Source organism: Melanerpes formicivorus, unplaced genomic scaffold, assembly GCF_026170545.1.
Source record: "Melanerpes formicivorus ecotype bairdi unplaced genomic scaffold, bMelFor1.0.p_v2 SCAF_6, whole genome shotgun sequence".
Classification (NCBI taxonomy): Eukaryota; Metazoa; Chordata; class Aves; order Piciformes; family Picidae; genus Melanerpes; species Melanerpes formicivorus.
In genome coordinates this window covers 9,123,970-9,142,925 of record NW_027142358.1, presented here as the reverse complement: position 1 = coordinate 9,142,925, position 18,956 = coordinate 9,123,970, and the positions used below count along the sequence as shown (strand labels likewise).

The following is an 18,956-nucleotide window of genomic DNA, read 5'->3' as shown; positions in this document are numbered from 1 at the left end:
AAGCCAAAAGCCAAACTCCCAGAGCTGCGCTTCTGAAGCTGCCTCTCTCCTCAGCCACGCGCTGGGGTCTGTTTGGTTTGCGCGCGGTCTCCGCGGCAACCCCTCCCCCAGCTACGTCACTGCCCTCCGGCAGGTAGGCAATCCGAGCCCGCTGCCCCTCCTCCTCTCTTTGGAAAGTCCCAAGCCACCAGCCCCTTACCGCCTGAAAAGCAAGGGAATCAAAGCCAAAAGCCAAACTCCCAGAGCTGCGCTTCTGAAGCTGCCTCTCTCCTCAGCCACGCGCTGGGGTCTGTTTGGTTTGCGCGCGGTCTCCGCGGCAACCCCTCCCCCAGCTACGTCACTGCCCTCCGGCAGGTAGGCAATCCGAGCCCGCTGCCCCTCCTCCTCTCTTTGGAAAGTCCCAAGCCACCAGCCCCTTACCGCCTGAAAAGCAAGGGAATCAAAGCCAAAAGCCAAACTCCCAGAGCTGCGCTTCTGAAGCTGCCTCTCTCCTCAGCCACGCGCTGGGGTCTGTTTGGTTTGCGCGCGGTCTCCGCGGCAACCCCTCCCCCAGCTACGTCACTGCCCTCCGGCAGGTAGGCAATCCGAGCCCGCTGCCCCTCCTCCTCTCTTTGGAAAGTCCCAAGCCACCAGCCCCTTACCGCCTGAAAAGCAAGGGAATCAAAGCCAAAAGCCAAACTCCCAGAGCTGCGCTTCTGAAGCTGCCTCTCTCCTCAGCCACGCGCTGGGGTCTGTTTGGTTTGCGCGCGGTCTCCGCGGCAACCCCTCCCCCAGCTACGTCACTGCCCTCCGGCAGGTAGGCAATCCGAGCCCGCTGCCCCTCCTCCTCTCTTTGGAAAGTCCCAAGCCACCAGCCCCTTACCGCCTGAAAAGCAAGGGAATCAAAGCCAAAAGCCAAACTCCCAGAGCTGCGCTTCTGAAGCTGCCTCTCTCCTCAGCCACGCGCTGGGGTCTGTTTGGTTTGCGCGCGGTCTCCGCGGCAACCCCTCCCCCAGCTACGTCACTGCCCTCCGGCAGGTAGGCAATCCGAGCCCGCTGCCCCTCCTCCTCTCTTTGGAAAGTCCCAAGCCACCAGCCCCTTACCGCCTGAAAAGCAAGGGAATCAAAGCCAAAAGCCAAACTCCCAGAGCTGCGCTTCTGAAGCTGCCTCTCTCCTCAGCCACGCGCTGGGGTCTGTTTGGTTTGCGCGCGGTCTCCGCGGCAACCCCTCCCCCAGCTACGTCACTGCCCTCCGGCAGGTAGGCAATCCGAGCCCGCTGCCCCTCCTCCTCTCTTTGGAAAGTCCCAAGCCACCAGCCCCTTACCGCCTGAAAAGCAAGGGAATCAAAGCCAAAAGCCAAACTCCCAGAGCTGCGCTTCTGAAGCTGCCTCTCTCCTCAGCCACGCGCTGGGGTCTGTTTGGTTTGCGCGCGGTCTCCGCGGCAACCCCTGATCACCCTCGTGATAGACAGCTGTGCTGCGGCCTATCCCCATGGCTGTACAACAGCTGGAGAAACTCAGTGGCCCCTTTCACAGGCTGGGAAATAAGGTAAAAAGCAGGAGCAACATCTTCCAGGGTCTCTGAGTGGACTTTAATTTAGGAGGAGAGAGGGGAGCAGCAAAAGATGCTATCTCCTATGATCACAACAGTTCACTTTGGATTGGAGCCCTCCTTGCTGCTACCGACTTGGGACTTGAGCTCAGCTGTCCCTTCTGCTTGCTGCCAGCACTAAAGCAGCTCTGTGGTCCCAGGGCAGGGGCACAAAGCAATGCTGTTGCAAACATGCTGGCCCCCTGGTCATGCCACCAGCCAGGAGTTGTCACTGCTAGGGAAGTGCTCACTAGAAAACAACACCAGTGCTGGCTGGCTCATGGAATTTGTTTTATTGCTACAGAAGTAGGAACAGCTGAATTCAAGTAAAAAGTGTCAAACTTCTTTGGGTCCGTGGCAGGGTACAGGGGTGTGCTCCATCCCCAGGGGAGGAAGGCTCATGTGTGTGTGCCCAGCCACAACTCAGGTCTGGCCTGGGGCAGTGAGCTGGGCTGGAGCGAGGTGGCTCCCTCATGGGCAGGCCCAGCCTGCAACTCACGGTGGAGGGAACCACAGGTCCTGGTGCTAGTTCCTGATTAAAGTGTGGGATACCACACTGCAGATGTGCCCAGAAGGGAATGCATGAAAGGAAAAGTAGCCCACATTAGTGGTGCCTTACGAACCAATCCCTGAGCCCTCAGGGCTGAGCCTGAGCCATGGGCTAGGATGGTAGGCGGATTGTCCTGGGAGGGAAGATATGGTAAAGAGCAGGACAACACTTAAGGAATGCAATAAGAGGGATGAGGCTGGCCAGAGCAGTTCAGGGGAACTTGTGACTCACCTGATTCCTGCAGTTACTTCCCTGGCAACTGCTGATTTTTACCCCCTGGGCTAGTAGACTGCAGAAAGGCCACCCCAGGTGATAAACTACAGCCTGCTCTGCAAACCAGTGGATGAATCATGGGGTGGCCCTGTGCCTGAGGCCTTAGGTTGGCTGCATTGGTGATAGTGCCCTGCTCATTTGAGGGCCCTGCCAGGGCTGCAACCTTGAGCCTGCTGGCATCAGAGGACTTTGCTCTACAGGCAAAGGCTGGAGGCCAAGGAATGTTAAGATTAGGACTGGGGCAAGGTGGAAAGGAAAGTTCCAATGTCCACAGCTGTCTCGGCCCACAGGCTGTGTTTCTGATGTGGAGATGATGGACTGCAGAACTGAAATAGTCTTTAAGAAAGCCCTTGGAGCCCAGGCTGTCATCCAGTCCTGGTTCTGCTGGTGCAACTGGAAGGTGGGTACCACCAGTATCATGGCCCATTTCCCTGGCTTGGTGCCACTACAACCTTGTCCAGCCAGAGCAGGGTGTGCTGGGCTGAGCGCAGCTGCCGGCGGTGGATGCGGCGCAGCCGCAGGAGGTAGAGGACTATAGCCAGCACTACGACCAGGATGCAGGCGAAGAAAAGGTAGTGGTTATAGACAAAAGAGAGGCGCAGCCAGGAGGAATGTGCTTGCCTCATGCTCTCCCGACGGAGATCCCTGCAGAGAGGAGTCAGGACTGGATCTGAGATGCTGGTGGGTACTACTACAGTTTGTACTGCTGCTCCCCTTGCTGGGTGTGGCAGAGCCCTTACCCAGCATGGTAAGTTGTACTCATCCCCACCCACCCTTCCCTGAGTGATGCCATCAGCAAGCCAGTGGTACCTGAGTGGCAGAAACCGTGTCTTGTAGAGAATGGCTCCCAGCGTCCATTGCACCTCCCGGTCATACACCAGCTGGGCTGTGCGCAGGCTGGGGTAGTCCAGGGGGAAGTGGAAGCCCTGGTGAAGGACCTGATACATCCAGGCTGATTTGAAGCACTGATACCTGCAGGCATGGCACATGGGATCATCAGTCAGATACTGCTACCTGCACCACAGTCCCTCACCCCAGCGACCCTCCGTCCCCAACCACCAGGAGGTGCAGCCATGGCACCCCTCAAACAAAGCTGCTTACTTTAGCCGGTGCTGGTCAGCATGTGCAGAGTAGAGGCCACCACGGAAGCGCTGGGTCAGCACCTCCCATCGTTGCCTGCAGTACTCCTGGGGGACAGAAGTTGGGGATCAAGGCAGAGAAACAGCCCCTACTTCCTCCCAGCCCCAAGCTTGGGCAGCACCCACCTGGGCAGCAGCAGTGAAGGTGGGGGCACTGTAGCGGCCCCCCAGGCGCAGCACATCCTCAGTGCAGTAGAAGAACTCAGAGAAGCCATAAAATTCACTGTTGCTAAAGTCAATGGGTGCTTTGTAGGTCCCCACCAGGGAGGCCTGGCTGCTGTTGGGTGCAGCTAGGAGGGGTTGCACCATTTCCACACAGGCCAGCCAGTCCCCTCGACCCCGCACATAGAGGGTTTGGCGGCCCCTCACCACAGTGTCCTCCAGCCCCACAGGCAGGCAAGGGTCCAGGAAAGGCATCTCTGGGCTCAGCCCTGTCTGCTGGCCATGTAGGCTGGAAAACATGCCAGGAAGGAAAGGCAATCACACGGGGTTCTTGTACTACTCCTAAAAGCTTAGTCTAGGGCTGCCTCACATCCAGACACCCCCTGCACCAGACCAAGCCATGTCTCCTTGTACCCCACAGTGCTGGCATCTGTTCTGCCATCCCCTGCCAAGGCAGCACTTGCCAGATCCATCACGCTGACCTGTGGCCACATGCCCTGAGCATCTGTGGGATGCCCACCCACCCATCTTGCAAAGATCTGCCCCACTGCTAGCCCCTGGGGCTCTGGAGGCAGGGTTTTCTCCTGGCACAGGAGTATCTGGGCACCCAGCCTCTCCACCTCTGGCAACAGCTTCACATAGTGCTCTGGGAAGGGGAGATAGAGAGATTAAGGTGGGGATGTGATAGAAAGATGTGCTAGAGGAAGGAGTCAGAGCAAGAAAAGCCAAAAGCGCCTCCCCACAGCCTGCCATGAGAGGAGGAGGAAAAAGGCAGGGAGCTACAGCACTGATAACATCTGCTGGGCTTGGAGAAGGGCAGTGCCAGTACACCCTGTGCCAGCCTGGGCATCAGCCACTGCCACGTGGCTGCTGCCAGGGTGGTTGTGGGAGCTGTTATTGCCTCAGGTGATTCTTGGAACAAATCCAGGGGGGAGAGGGTGGTGTGAAAGGACCAGCACCGCATTTTACAAAGCCCCAGCAGAGGCACCTCTAGGCAAGGCAGCAATACCGGTTGTGCACATAGGTCTGGTTCAGCACAAGGTCCTCATAGCGCTGCCGGGCAAAATTGCCCCCGAAGCCCAGGAAGGTGTTGACATAGACACGATACATGTGGCCAGTGTGCTGCACATCACAACCCAGGTTGAATTCTGCCAGCAAGCTCTTAGCAGTCTCCTCCTGGGAATGCAGAGAGGTCTGTGATCAGCAGAGACTCAGGGAAGGCAGGGGCTGCTCTTGAGGCCAGCTGGCCAGGTACATACCTGCTGCGAGGAGAAAGCTCCAGAGTCAGGCACCTCATAGGCGATCTGTAGGGAGGCGCCCCCCATGTCTAGGATCCCAACTGTTCGCTTCCGAACCAGCGACTCTCCATGGTCCCCCAGTGCTACAGTGACCATTGCATCCTCCTCTGCAACCCACAGAAGCTTGTCAGTGAGGAACAGAGCCTAGGGCAGCATCTCCTCACTTTCACTGTTATCCCCTCAGAGCAACTTTGTGGGGCTCGTCCACCTCTGATAGTAGTCCCTGAAGATTACTTGCAGGGCAGCGGGTCCTGGCAATCAGGGCTGGCCGCCCCCAAGCTTTGTGTTTCCCCCAAAGTATCCACTGCTGGAAACCACTACAGGAATAGTACTACAAACCCTCTCTCCCTAGTTCTTCTCCAAAATGCTGGAAGGGTGCCCCTCACACAGGGACTTGTTTCTCTGACTGGAGCAGTCCCAGGCTCTGGAGAATTCCACACACATAGCTGGCTTCAGGCATTGCGTGGCCAGAGGGGCAGCCACTGCTCACTCGAGAGCTTCCTCTTAGCTCCAGCATTGGCATGAGCTGCAACAGGGTTCTGTTAAGACAATCCAGCTGCTCTACAAGCAGCCAGACTCACCGTCCTCATGATCAAACCGGCCCAGGACAAAGTTGATGCCGATCCAAGCATAAACACCTGCACAAGACAGAAAAAATCATTGTGACAATATACTACAGAGAACCAAGCAGTACTTTGTGGCAGCTCCTACCTTCCTGTTTCCCTGAGATCACTTCTGCATGTGATTTGGAGAAGAGGAAATCAAACTCCAGGGGCACATTTCTCACCAGGTCTTCCAAAATTGCAGCTTGCTGCCTGCAAGGATGCAGAAGACGGAGAGATGCTACAGGACCTTCACTAGCAACTCTCCTTCACAGCAGTGCAAGAAATAGTGGGAATCTCCTTGTAATATACCTCACAGCCAGCCCCATGAACCTTGCTGCTGCACCCAGTCCACTTTGGACACGAGAAACCAGATCTATCCATTTGAGACTTCAGTAAAAAGTGTTTCCTCTCAGCTACCACCCAGCATGCTCAAGCCCTCCTTTGGCAGCCCTTGCCATTACAACATGCCCTTTTCTTTCTCAATCCCTCCTGTCCCCCCAATTCCTATTTCTCCCATTAGGCTTCAGACAGGTAGCTTTCTTCCCCCGTTCTGGCAGCTGGGAGATCCCCGCGGACTCCCAGCTCCTGCGATGAGCTCACCTCTCAGGCAGCAGCCGCATGCCTGCCGTGCATAGGATGTAAAGTGGAGTTTCCTTGTGCTTCTGAGATGGGACATGGGCTGCCGCGAACTGAAGCAGAGGACGCAGGTAGGGCGTAGCTTGCTCGGGGGGTGCCGCTGCCACGGAGATGCCTGCCCAGGAAAATAAGGCTGTGAACCAGTCAGCCTCACCACAGGCAGCAGTCGTACCTGTCCAGTATAGGGGGGGACATCAGGGCCAGGAGGGGAGATAGGTAGCGCCGACCTGGTTTAATTTTCTTGACGACGGGACGGCTGCTCCGATCCCTCATCTGCTTGATGTCCAGCAAGTCGTGGGGGTTCCCGTTGTGCGGGGGCCAGAAGTAGACGAATACCCGGGACCCGCTACTCCCGCAGTCAATCACCACTCCGTAATTGAGGGCAGAATCCTCGGTGTCAGTGGCCGTCAGCTCTTCCGCCCGTGCCAGGTACCTGGGGGCGGGGAGGGGACAGGGCACCTCAGCACCACCGGGCAACGGCGAACCGTGGACCCTCGGTAGCTCCAGCCCTTGCTCACCTCTCGTCGCGCCAGGCGGCGCGGGGAGGTGCGGCCCAGCGACGGGGTGCGGCGACCGCCAGCAGCATTAGCAGCCCCACGGCGAGGGCCAACGCCAGTGCTGCCGGGCGCTGCCGCGGCACTGGGCACGGGCACGGTCCCGCTGAGCGCCACACCGGGCAAGAAACGCCAATCCTGCGGGCAGAGGCCACAGTTCAGCAGCGGGCCCAGGGCCAGCCCCGGCTTCCCAGACCGGCCCCGCTCACCTGGCCATGTGCGCCCGCCGCCACCCGCCCGCGCATCGCCCCGCTGCCGGCACCCGCCGCCGGCACCGGCGGCCACGTCACCAGACACCCCCGCCCCGGCCAATAGAGGACCAGCAGACAAGCCCCGCCGAGCGGCGCTCCGCCCCCACGATCGCGAAACTCAATCGACGTCACCGCCCACCGGCGGAGCCACGCCCACACGACCAGGCAACCAATCGGATGGGGCGGCACAGCGCCCCCAGGAGGCCGAGAACCGCGGCTGTCTTCGCCCTTGCTCCCGCGTGCGACCTTCGCCGGGAGACGTCACCCAGAGCCTTCTTCCGGCGCTACCTATCGCAGTCTTTCTACCGCTATCGGTCAGCCAATACGAGGCACCCAAATAAACAGCACGCGCCTAGAGCTGGAGTGGCGGGTGAAACAGCCAATGGCGACTCTCTAGTCCCGCATAGAGGAACTACTGGCGGGCCAAAGGTCTCGGGCTCGTCGTCCAATGGGATGCGTGGCGGGGTGGGCCGCAAAGTTGAGACACCCAATGAGCTGTGCAATTCGGCTGGGCGGAGAGTTCAGACGGCCAACAGGCAGCGCACCCGAGCGCGCCGGAGGGAGTAGCCAACCAGTGGCTGTGTCCGAGCCGCGGAGGCGTCGGCCAATGAGCGCGGAACTCAGGGATGGTAGGCGGCGAGCCGAGCCAGTGGGTGCGCGGCTGGGGCGGGCAGCAGACCACGGTGGCCAATGGGCGCGGCGGAGAGGGGCGGGAGCGGGGAACGGGGCGGCACGGCGCGGAGCAGGGCCGGGGCGGCGGCGGTGGCTGTGGCGCCATGGAGCTGGGGGCGGGAGCGGGGGCGGGCGCGGGCCCGGGCCCCGGCGCGCGGGGCGGCGCGGAGTCGGGCCGCGTCCTGCTGCTGCTTATGGGAGGCGGCGGCGCGGGCCGGGCGCGGCGAGGCGGCGCGGAGGCAGAGGTGGGCCCGGGCCCCGGCGCCGGCCCCGGGGGACCCGAGGCGACACGGGGCCCGGAGCCGCGCTCCCCGCCCGCCCCCGACTACGAGGCGCTGCCGCAGGGCGCCGCTGTCTCCACGCACATGCTAGCGGGTGCCGTGGCGGGCGTCATGGAGCACTGCGTGATGTACCCCGTCGACTGCGTCAAGGTGCTGGCACTGGCGGCCGGGCGGGGGCGCGGTGGGGAGGGGGATGGCAACCGGGCCCTGGCGGGGAGGAAGCTGGGAGTTGCCCCAGTTGCGTCCCGTCGGGCCCGCGGGGGTGACGGGACGCCCGACCGGGCCTTATGTTGCAGACACGGATGCAGAGCCTGCAGCCGGAGCCCGCCGCCCGCTACCGGAACGTGCTGGAGGCCCTGTGGCGCATCGCCCGCACCGAGGGTGTCTGGCGGCCGATGCGGGGCATGAACATCACGGCCACCGGCGCCGGCCCGGCGCATGCCCTCTACTTTGCCTGCTACGAAAAGTTAAAAAAGACGCTGAGCGACGTTATCCACGCGGGGGGCAATAGCCATGTGGCCAACGGTACTGCTTCCGATGCCCCCCGGGGGGCCACGGAGGCCGGGGGCTACCGTGGGACGCTCCCTCTCAACGCCGGGGTGGGGAGAAGCCGAGTTTTGGCGGTAGGGAGGTCCGATCCGGTCCCGCTCATCTGCAGGGCCGTAGGCGCTACGGGGTCGGGGGGGTCACGCATGTCTTAAAAGTCCTGTGCTCTCTCCAGCTGTGAGCTCCCAGCTGTGCAGTGCTGCGCCGGTGTGCTGCCAGGCTGGGGGAAGAGCCGGTCCTGTACCTGCTGGAGTTGCTGACAAGTATCTGGCTTGAAGCAGGTTTGCAGCCCCAGCTCAGAAGGGTGTCTGCAGAGGATCTGCCTGCAGTTGAGCTGGGACCAGCTGGAGGCACACCGGTTATCGACAGAGCTCACTCCAGGAGCACTGTGGGGTTTTGGAGCTTGTCTTGCCATGGTGCCTGTTGGTTGACTCAAGAAGCTGATGTGGTGGGGAAAGCATAGGGCCAAGGGGAGAGCAGGGCATGTCCCACCCTCAGCAGGTGTGCAGTGGAATACCATCATCTTTCTCTTTTTTCATGGGGCATGGGACACTTGCTATTTCCTTGATCCCATGTTACCTGGTGGAATCAGTCTGTCCCTGAGAGCTCCAGTCAACTATGGGAACTGACAACCTCTCACAATCCTCTCCCTCTTGAGCCTTCTCTGGGTGGGAACTACTGAGGACCAGCCAACCTCTTGGAGAGGACATGGAGGCCCCTTTTGGATTTCACTTGTTTAGAGGCCTCCTCCTGTGCCTTAGCAGGGGACTTGGGGCTGTGGTAGAGCCCCAGGATCCCCTCACTGCTGCCCCCCAACCCCCCCTTACATATGGCAGTTCTTGTTTTGCAGGTGCAGCTGGGTGTGTAGCAACGTTGCTCCATGATGCAGCCATGAACCCTGCTGAAGGTAACAATGGGGAGGATCAGGGACTGCCCATGCCACTTGGGTCCCCTCTGCAGCACAGAGGGTGCTCTCCTCATTGCTCACCCAACTGCAAGAATCCTTTTGGGGATGTGGCTCTAATTAGGGGCCCTGGCAGCTGCCTGTTATGGAGAGGGTAGGTAGAAGTATCAGTTCTGGGAAGTGCAGCAAACTCCCATCTTATGAGGAGCCAGGAAGGCACTAGCCTTTTGCCCAGAGATTTGCCTGGTGAGTTACCTGGAGCAGGAGAGAGGGCAAGAGAGATGTGATCCATACAGTTGAAGTGATCAGAAGCAGGGCATTGCTGTGGCGAGATCTCAGGAAGGTGCGTTATGTTTTTGGGCCTGTAGTCAGGGGGGAGAAAAAAATAAGCAAGTGCAAAAAGGTGCTAGAGAAGTCAGATGCTGATTTTGTGGAGTTTGGTGTGTATGAAAGAGAGATAAATTGTACTTAAGGTCTATGAACATGATGGGAGCAGGAGAAATATCACGGGAAGGCCGGTCGTGAGTGTATTCTTTCCTCTTAAAACTGGGGGGCTTGTGATGGTGCAGGCTTCAGCTGATTTGGGCCTAGCAAGGATCCTGCCTGCTGACTGGCTGGGACCCTGAGGAGCAGGCAGTTGAGTGGCCAAGACCATTGTCATGCCTTCACTGGAGCTTGTCATCTCGTTGCAGCTGCAGTGGTTTGTAGTCATCTTGGTTTTGGTTCCTTGTCCTGTGGGGAGGCTTCACTGCCCTGCTCATGGATGTGTTGAAGTGGGTCGGTGTTTGGTTCTTGCCCCAGACTGGCTGTGTTTTGCAGCGGCCTTGCAATAATTCCTGGCTGATGGACTCTGATTTGCTGTAGTTATTTTGGGCTGCAGCAGGGATGGCTGGGGAGGGACAGGTTCATCAAGGTTATGAGTCGTCTGAAAGCAAAAAGTATAGATGCAGAGGGAGGTCTTCTGACTGGTAGCTCTGCAGTGGTGTATGGGGAAAAGCCAGTTGCTTGGGAGTGAGGCTGAATCTGGAGTAAAGTGCCTGGGTATTGGGGGTGTTCCCTGAGGCTGCAGCAACTGCGGGGTTTGCAGACGATATCTGTGATAGTGATGCCTCTGCAGGTCTGAATGTCTGTGGTCCTTCCTGGGGACATGCAGAGCACTGCTGGCCCAAGTTAAGCCAGCATGACCAAACTCCAGTCTGGCTTTGCACTTACCCTTTCTCTCTCTTCTTCCATGCCTGGGTCCTGGCTGCTGTTGCCGGCTGCCACCATCTGTCCCAAGTGGTCAAACAGAGGATGCAGATGTACAACTCACCTTACCAGCGTGTGACGGACTGTGTGCGGGCTGTGTGGCACAACGAAGGGGCCGGAGCTTTCTACCGCAGCTACACCACCCAGCTCACTATGAACATCCCCTTCCAAGCCATTCACTTCATGACCTACGAGTTCTTGCAAGAGCAGCTCAACCCCCACAGACAGTACAACCCAGGCTCTCACGTGGTCTCTGGAGCCTGCGCGGGGGCCGTCGCTGCTGCTGCCACTACGCCTTTGGACGTTTGCAAAACGCTGCTCAACACCCAGGAATCCCTGGCCTTGAGCTCCAACATCAGTGGACACATCACAGGCATGGCCAATGCCTTCAGGACGGTGTACCAGGTGGGCGGTGTGACCGCCTACTTCAGAGGGGTCCAGGCGAGAGTCATTTACCAGATGCCCTCGACAGCGATCGCCTGGTCTGTGTACGAGTTTTTCAAATACATCCTCACCAAGCGCCAGGAGGAGCGGCGTGCTGGGAAGTGAGCCAGAGCTGAACACCATTCCAGACCTGCTTCACCTCCCCTCCTGGTTTGTCTTCTGACCCCTCTCCCTTTTGGTTTGGTTTGTGGTGAAGAAAGGGGGCAGTGAAACCCTTTGGGGTTTAGTGATGCCATTTATTGCCTGTGGCTGCTGCAGCACTGCTCAGGCTGTACGGCTCGCCCTCTCCCAGGGTCCTTCAAGATGTCTTGATGGGAGGTGCAGCCCAGGTCACATCTCCTGGCACTTCAGTGGAGCTGTGCTCCTGTTCTTTCCTTTAACCACAACTTCCTTTCACACAAATCTCACCCTTCCTCGGAGGGGATGGTGAATGTTGTGCCCTGCTTCTGGCAGGGCCAAGCTGAGCTTGCAGTCACTAAGGAGGGGGCAGTGGTGGCACTGCCTTGGGTTGCTGGGGGCTTTGTCTGGCTTTTGGCTGAAGCGAAGTGTAAGCCTTGCCGTTGTCTTGTAGCACGCACATGTGATGCTGACTGCCCCAGTGGCGGAGGGGAGCGGGAGGATGGCACTTGAGGAGGGGAGCCTGTAGGTTTGTTACTGTTCCTGCTCTTGACACCTCCAATAAAAACAGTTCTGCTCTATCTGCATGTCCCCTTGTTACTCCCCATGGCCTAACTTCTGGCACCATGCCTTTCTGACTCTGCCTGGTGCTGAGCTCTTGATGGATGCCAGGGGGAGAAGTGAAGTGGAGTCTTTGAGTGGTAATGGGACAAGAAGACCTGCCTGGCAACATGCAAGGAGGAAGGTGGCCCCCATCCTTGGGCTTATGGCCCATTGCCTGCTGTAGGCATGGGATGTGACTTCATTGGAGAAGCTGAGATTCATACTCTTTGATTAGGTAGTCTTGCATCCTCAGTCTCACCAGGGATCTTCAAGATGCTTCCAAACTGCTCCAGAGATGCTGACAGGAGAGTCCCAGATTGTGTACATCAAGGATTTCATGGGAATGTTGGCACTTGTGTGAGACTAGAGGGCTTTGTGCACCTTGCATAGGAGATCTGGGGCTCAGCAGGGATTTTGCCCCCTGATTTTGACTAATTAAACTGGCTTGATACTTGATGAGCATTTTAAGACTTATCATTAGATTAGAAGATGGTGGTAATTAGTAGAATGGCTTAATTTTTTTAACATGTTAGTTGCTTGATACTGACTGATAGGGTCCCACCCAGCTCTGCTGTGCACCAGAGTATCACCCAGTTGTGCTGACCCTCCCAGACCAGAGCTTTGCATTTCTCAAGCCAGGAGCTGGTGGGTGACCCCTGGCACTCCCAGGATGCTCCTATAAGTGCTTACAGGAGAGGCATGCACTCCATGCTGCTATGCCCAAAATGATAGCTTGGAGGAAATGGGTTCACAGCCATTGTAACGTGCTGATGCTGAGTATCTGAGTCAACTGGGGGCTGCTCCAGAGGGCAACTGGGGAGGACTTTACTGCAGCTGGAGAGACTGCTGAGTGAAAGGGTGAATGTGCAGCCCTCCAGGAATCGGAGAGCAGCAACCCCGGCACTGCAGGGCCAGAAGCTTGCCACTCCCAAGCTCCAGTGAACCCCTAGATCCGTCTTAAATATCTTTCTTGCTCAGGGTTCTTCAGGTTGGATGCTGAGCCACCACCTCTGGGATTTCTGATGGCTGCCCTGCAGGTGTGGGTGTCACTGGGCACAGAGTGGTCACAGCCACTGCTCTGCTGCCCAGGTCCACCTGGATTGTGTGTGTATTCTCTGCTCCCTGGCATGGGCTGCAGGGTCCTGATGCCTGCTTTTGCTGCACAGGCAGGAGGATGAGAAACTCCTTCAAGAAATAAAAGCCACTGGAAGGCAGGAGCCCCCATTTTTTTCACCATTGCAGGAGATGGGGATTTAAGGAATACTTTGAGTATAGCAAGATTTGGCAACCCAAGATTCCTCCACCCAAGAAGGTGAAATCTGAGAAGCAAAAATGCCTGGGAGAGACCAGAGGAGAATTAACTTGGCAGGGCATTAGATGGGTACAATTGGGCTCTGCCAGGATGGGTATCCCTGCCCAGATGCTGAACAGCAGAGCTGTAGCTTCACCTTTAACCTTCACCACATACCAGGGTCATGAGAGACCCTGCAGAGGGAAAGGCATAAACAGAGGCTGGGAGGCAATTGACAGCATTAAATCGATCAGCTGCTAGAAGAAGCTCTATAAATGTCAGCTGGTGAAGGATGTTTCCAGGAATAACTGCCCATAGAAGTGCTGTAGAAAGGAGCAAGACCCCCAGGAAGAGGGAGATGAGTCAGCACAGAGATGATGCTATGTGAGTAACTGGTCTGAATGCTCCCCTGGCAAGGGCATGGCCTTTCTGATCTCCTGGCACTTTGATACCCTACCCAGCAGCTGCTGGGTGTTGCCCAGCACAAGCAGCAGCAGCCCCAGGGAGGATGTTTCTGCCTGTGAAAGTTCTGGCACTGCAAGGACAGAAGAATCACCCAGGGAGTTTCCAGATACCCCTTGGATAGGCCAAAAAAGAGTGGGGGGAAAAAAAAACCAAACAACAAACCTGTCCTGCTGCAATCTGCATACCCTGAGCTTAGTTTCTGGCACAGTCCAAAGGCTGGCCATGCTGGGGTGCAGCTGCTCCCCAGCTCTGCCATGGTGGGAGTGCTCCCCTTTCCAGCCAGCCCGGTTCCTCTGGCACCTTTGGCATGATGAGATAGGCAGAGGTATCAGTTACTGAACCAGCTTTCAGCTGCAGCCACTGCTTTTTCAAGGTCTGCTAACACCTCGAGGAAGCCACACTGCTCTGGGTCTGTCCCATGGCCTCCTAGGTATTTGGCTGCTCTCTCCTACAGTCTCTTCTGAGTAAAGAGGCTATTTTTGGCTTTCCAGCAAGGAAGCCACATTTAGCCTGGCAGTTTTGGAGACAACCCCTTTTTCTCTTGCCTCCTTGCAGGATTCCCAACCATGTCCAGTTTGGGCAGATATTTGCTGCCTTACCTTCCCATGCCTGACTGCCCCTTGAGCCCTGTCCTGCCAGGAGGGGTGAGTCCCATAGCTCACAAGAAGGCAGGGCTGGGCAGTGCTACCAGCCTTACCTTGCTGCAGATGATAGATCCAGGGCTGCCACAGCTCTGCTGTGACACTAAGCCAAATTATTACAGGCAGACAGAGTTTGTCATGCCAGGAGCAGCTTAGGAGCCCCCAGCCATCTTTCTGGGGTAACCAGAGATGCCTATGCTCCCACAGAGTAAAGGCAGAGCTGAGGTGAGGGGAGCTGGAGGGGGTTAATCTCCTCCAGAGCAAAAAGTGGACTTCCCTCCAGGGTCCTTTTCTCATATCTTCAGCCAGGGGCTGGTGGGCTCCCAAGATGCCCCTGTTCCAGGGACCACATGTAGACCATCGGGTTCCAGACCACAGCAAGGGGGCCTTTGCCAGCCCAGTCCAGGGGCAGGCAGGGTGGCTAAATACACTGCCCTGTCAAACCATATCCTTGCCCCTCTTCTATGACCAGAGCTTTCCTGTTCCTCAGCCCCTCTGCAGCGGGTGCCAGACAGCATTGCTCAGCAGGAGGAGATGGCCAGAGCCCTCAGGGGCTCAGAGGTGGGCTTCCAGCCTCCCTCCATCCCCAGTGCACTGCGGCTCTGGGATTCCTCAGGGCTCTGTCAGACCCCAATAAAGTAGTACAAGTTCTCATGACCCCACAGCTTTACAGTGGTGGTAAATGCAGGCACTGGGGCTGCCTGGACACAGAGCAGACATTGCTTCTGGTGGGCCCTGGGAAAGCCTCTTCTGACCCATGTTACTGCCTGGATTAAGCTGCTGCTGGGAGACAGCTCTTGGCTGAGCTGGTCCCAGCCTGCCTGACTCCAGCTGAGCATTGTGGGGCAGGAAGGGAATATAGCCTGAAAGCTAAAGCTGAGGCTGACAACCTGCTTTCTTGGGTGAAAAGAGGCACCAGAGAAAGCAGTTCCCTAGGGCTGGGCTGGGACTAGTCTTCGTGTGTCTGGTTTGATGAGGAGATATTGGTAATACCTGTACTTTGTGCAAGGTTGTGTTCAAGTCCCCTGACAACAGGCTGCAAGTGGCCCTGGGGAGATGCTGCTTGTCTGAAGCTGGGTTGTGGGCAAGTGGTGTGTCACATTGGGGAGGTAGCAGAGGTGGGAGAAGAGCCACTTCTGGGCTAGATGGGGGTGGCATGGCAGTGGCATCATGGGTAATTGTCCCAAGAGCATGCAGGTGAGGACAGCTCAAGGCTGGTGTGACACTAGATGCTGCTCTGAGATCAGTCTCAAAAGCAAATGAAGCAAGGGCTGTTCCAGAAGATAATGGGGGGGGAGAGGGGGTGCTCCAGCCCTAATGTCCTCAGCCCAGTGTACCTGCAGGCATTGCACTGCTTGTGGTGCTAGTCCCAGGAAACCCCTGAAATCCTCCCCTGGACAGCTGTGGCACGGCAGGGGCTGACATAAAAGCCTCCTGGCAGGGCACAGACCATGCCTGTCACGGCACTTTTGGGAGCCCATTAGACCTGAGCAGTATGTCAGCCGGAGTATTGCCAGGGGCAACATAAGGGGGAGGGAGTAAGGAATTGGGATAAAATCGAGTCGTGCCTCCATCGGGGACACAGCTCCCCCTGGTGAGGACACAGCTGTAACGGGCACCAGGCGTGGGACAGTACAATCGTAACATGTCCCTGGGCAAGGACTCGCCAGGCGTGAACGTGGTAGCTGAAGGCTGCGAGCAGTGCCATGACATTTGGAGCTTTGGGAAGGGACTCATAGCCTTGGGGTCAACTGCATCATTTGGGAAAGGAGCAGATAACCAGAGCTAGAAAAATGCTCAGCTCTAAACAGAACAAAACACCCCAACAACAATGAAAACCATGGCGATAAAACCAGGGCTCCCTAGAAATGGACCTGCATGGTGGCTAGAGGTTGAGAGGGCACACTGACGCTGTCCCCCGCTCTCCCACTGCAGTGGGGGCACGTGTCGGTGCTTGTCTTTCGCTGCGTGTACAAGTCTCAGTGGTGCTGCTCGCTGAAGCAAAGCTGCTTGTGCTGGGAGACCCCAGTTCCCGTCGAGCTCAGCTCCAGGGAGACACTAGCCTGCCTAGAGCCACTGCTGTCCTTCAGGGCCGGGGGTGTAATGTCAGCGGGGTGGTGGTGTTAACCCTGCTCGGCTGCTCTGCAGACCTCCGAGCCTTGCAGGGACACCCAAGCACCCCCCAAATGGAGCCAACACCAGACGCAGAGCTCCCGCGGAGTAGGCTGGTGAGGACAGAGGGGTACGTGTCACTCCCTGTTCCCTAGAGCCTGCCGATAGATGGCGGTGGCGTACCTCGCTTGGGGACATGCCCCGGGAACAGCGATCCAAGTGACAACGCAGGGGACCTGGCGCTCCTGGGCAGCAGCCCGCCGGCCGCTGGGGACCCTGATGGCCCCTGCACTGCCAGCGTGTACCGGTCCTGGGTGAGGACGAAGGGTCGTCTCCAGGAAAGGGTCTGTGGGCTTTATTGCCCAGGTAGAGGAAGGTGGCACGGTGCAGCTGGAAGGGAATAAAGATGTGATATCCTCTGAATTCACCTGAATCTCTCGTAGCAGCACTGTGCCCAGTCTCACCAGTGCAGGGAGGAGGGAAGGAACAGTTAAAATACGTGCGCCCCCCTCCCCCCCCCCCCCCCCCCCCCCGCTTAGTCAGGTGTAGTCAGCTTTTGATGCATGGAACAGGCTGAGGACTAGAAAGGGTCTGTGGCCATTTGTGACTCAAAGAAGAGAGGCAGGTCCCTGGCCCTCATGCTAGCAGGCAAGTAGTGGGAGAAACCCTCACTGAAGGCTCCACAGCACAAGTGCCAACATCTTAATTTAATTACCTGATCTATGGCTGGCCACAGCTTTCTTGGCACTGGAGAACACTTGTGCAATAGCTTTGCGTTGCCATTGCCAGAAGTAGGTTCCCGCATCTCTGAGGCCTGATGGCTTCATGGAGCATTGCTGGCTGGGCAGCCTCTGCAGCTCCCCTCTCTTGGTGGCGGCAGTGGAAAGTAGTGTAAGGCAGGAGCTGCAACTCCAACCCAGACACAACACAGCAGGGCAAGAGGTGGGCACCATACCAGCACACAGCTGAGTCCCCCCCAGTCTCCTGGCCCCAAGGCAGCAGGAGATAGCCATGCAAGGGTTGAAGTAGATAGGACCAGAACTCAGTGAGGTCTGGCCAGGTCCATAAGCAGCCTGGCCAGCTTCTCTGTGAAGAAGTGTCTCTCTCCACACCTACAGGAGTTCCTTGCGGATGACAGCAAGTGGGTGGTGAAGAGAGGATGAATGGCATGAGATGGATGGATGACCACAGCAGCAGGGAAGGGAGGATGGAAAAAGAGATTGGGAAGAAGAGGAAACCAAAGTGCATATGTAGTGCTGCAGAGGGAACAGCGCTGCTCTCATTTGATGACAAGCATGATGGAGAGGCAACAGGAAAATATCTAGTGCTGGAGTTTGGATAAAGCCTCCCTAGGAACCACTGGACAGAGACAACTTCTGCTCATGTGCTCCTCCTTGGCCAGGAAACTCAAACGCAAACCAGAACTGGAGCCTATGCACAGAGTGGGCCTGAGGCCTGGTACCTGAAGTCTGGCTGCCCAAACATTCTCTCCTTTGCTTTAAGTCAGTGCACTGTTTTAGAGAATGTCACCCCTGTCCAAAATCAGTCAGACCTTCCACCCTGACTCCCAAATGGCAGGAAATCCCCTGAAACAACCAGGAAGAAACAACACACAATCTCTGCCCCTTGACCATGGCCCTTCCTATCCTTCCCTCTGGCTGCACTGCCACAGTCACAGCGAAACCATGCTGGAGGGATTTCCACTAGCACCCTGCTTCACCCCAGGGTGGGGGGGACAAGGTACGTCATGAGCAGGCGCTGCTTCCAGCGCAGCCACGCAGCAACTTCCCTCCATTGTGTCTCCCCACCCTGGGCAGCCTGTCCAATCTGCAGTCTCCCACCATCTCCCTCCCACTGGCGCCCGCCGGCTGTTCCTCCTCTTTGGAGCGCTTCACTTCCGCCACCCTGCTCCAGGCCCTCCGGCACCACCAGCTCTTTGTATTGCTCTGTCCTCCCCATTAGCTTTGGGTCTTTGGGTGAGAGTCTGCAGAGTCCTACTAACCCCTTGCCATCCCCCCACTCTGAGCTGGTGGGACAGCTGGGATCTGTCCTAGGATTGCAGCTTGCTATAATGGACATCTAGAAACTTTCATCACCATGCCACACCAGCCTGCAGCCAGGCCTCTCAGTATCCCTTAGCCGGGTGGTACTGCAGTTCTGTGTAGTGAAAACGTGGTCAGGGAGCACACATGGATGTCACCAGGTGCAAGTGGGGTGAGCACCTATGGCAATGCTGCTTGATAATGCTGGTACTGGTATCACCTCTTGCAACACAACCATGGTGTACCTGTGTGCCCCTTTGCTTAACTGTTTGTGCTCCAGAGACTGTGGCCAGAGATGTGGGCATGTACCCCACACCAAACCTCTGCTTTCACCTGGAGCCTCTGGGTGCTGCCAGGGATGCAGTGGATTTCTAACCATCTACCACATACTTGGAGGGGATGAGCTAAGCTGGGAGCTTGTACTGTGGTCATGATTCCTTTGACTTGCACAGTGAGGCATGAATTCACATGGACTCCCTATTTTTGCAGACAGCAGTCTGGCAGAACATGGAGGAAAGCGCAACTCTTTCCTATGGCAGAGACAAATCTCCC

At 57.4% G+C, this 18,956-nt stretch overlaps 2 protein-coding genes across 3 annotated transcripts; one reads left to right on the top strand and one right to left on the bottom strand.

Annotated features, from left to right (window-relative positions):
* Nucleotides 1-1,840: 1,840 nt before the first annotated feature.
* ENTPD7 (ectonucleoside triphosphate diphosphohydrolase 7) lies at nucleotides 1,841-7,303 on the bottom strand. Its single transcript, XM_068139585.1, has 12 exons — nucleotides 6,997-7,303; nucleotides 6,752-6,925; nucleotides 6,461-6,666; nucleotides 6,198-6,348; nucleotides 5,704-5,807; nucleotides 5,574-5,630; nucleotides 4,954-5,099; nucleotides 4,704-4,870; nucleotides 3,659-3,983; nucleotides 3,495-3,580; nucleotides 3,204-3,365; nucleotides 1,841-3,038 (listed from the first exon to the last, which is right to left on the bottom strand). Exons 1-12 carry the CDS (start codon nucleotides 7,002-7,004, stop codon nucleotides 2,810-2,812), a joined length of 1,815 nt encoding a protein of 604 aa, XP_067995686.1. The 5' UTR covers nucleotides 7,005-7,303; the 3' UTR covers nucleotides 1,841-2,809.
* A 346-nt stretch (nucleotides 7,304-7,649) lies between these two features.
* Nucleotides 7,650-11,831, top strand: SLC25A28 (solute carrier family 25 member 28). 2 transcript variants are annotated; one of them, XM_068139587.1, is made up of 4 exons: nucleotides 7,650-7,667; nucleotides 8,288-8,516; nucleotides 9,388-9,444; nucleotides 10,721-11,831. In XM_068139587.1, exons 1-4 carry the CDS (start codon nucleotides 7,665-7,667, stop codon nucleotides 11,236-11,238), a joined length of 807 nt encoding a protein of 268 aa, XP_067995688.1. In that variant the 5' UTR covers nucleotides 7,650-7,664; the 3' UTR covers nucleotides 11,239-11,831. The 2 variants fall into 2 exon arrangements, with proteins under 2 accessions (XP_067995688.1, XP_067995687.1); XM_068139586.1 differs by lacking the exon at nucleotides 7,650-7,667 and adding an exon at nucleotides 7,771-8,141.
* The last annotated feature ends 7,125 nt before the right edge of the window (nucleotides 11,832-18,956 follow it).

Excerpts from the sequence above, each read along its gene's own strand:
- ENTPD7 (XM_068139585.1), bottom strand. Across the intron at positions 5,631-5,703 it reads GATCTCAGGGAAACAGGAAG|GTGTTTATGCTTGGATCGGC; the intron begins GTAGGAGCTGCC and ends TGTCTTGTGCAG. Across the intron at positions 3,581-3,658 it reads CCTTCACTGCTGCTGCCCAG|GAGTACTGCAGGCAACGATG; the intron begins GTGGGTGCTGCC and ends TCTGTCCCCCAG.
- SLC25A28 (XM_068139586.1), top strand. The coding sequence starts at position 7,815 with ATGGAGCTGGGGGCGGGAGCGGGGGCGGGCGCGGGCCCGGGCCCCGGC. Across the intron at positions 8,142-8,287 it reads ACCCCGTCGACTGCGTCAAG|ACACGGATGCAGAGCCTGCA; the intron begins GTGCTGGCACTG and ends CTTATGTTGCAG. Across the intron at positions 9,445-10,720 it reads AGCCATGAACCCTGCTGAAG|TGGTCAAACAGAGGATGCAG; the intron begins GTAACAATGGGG and ends ATCTGTCCCAAG.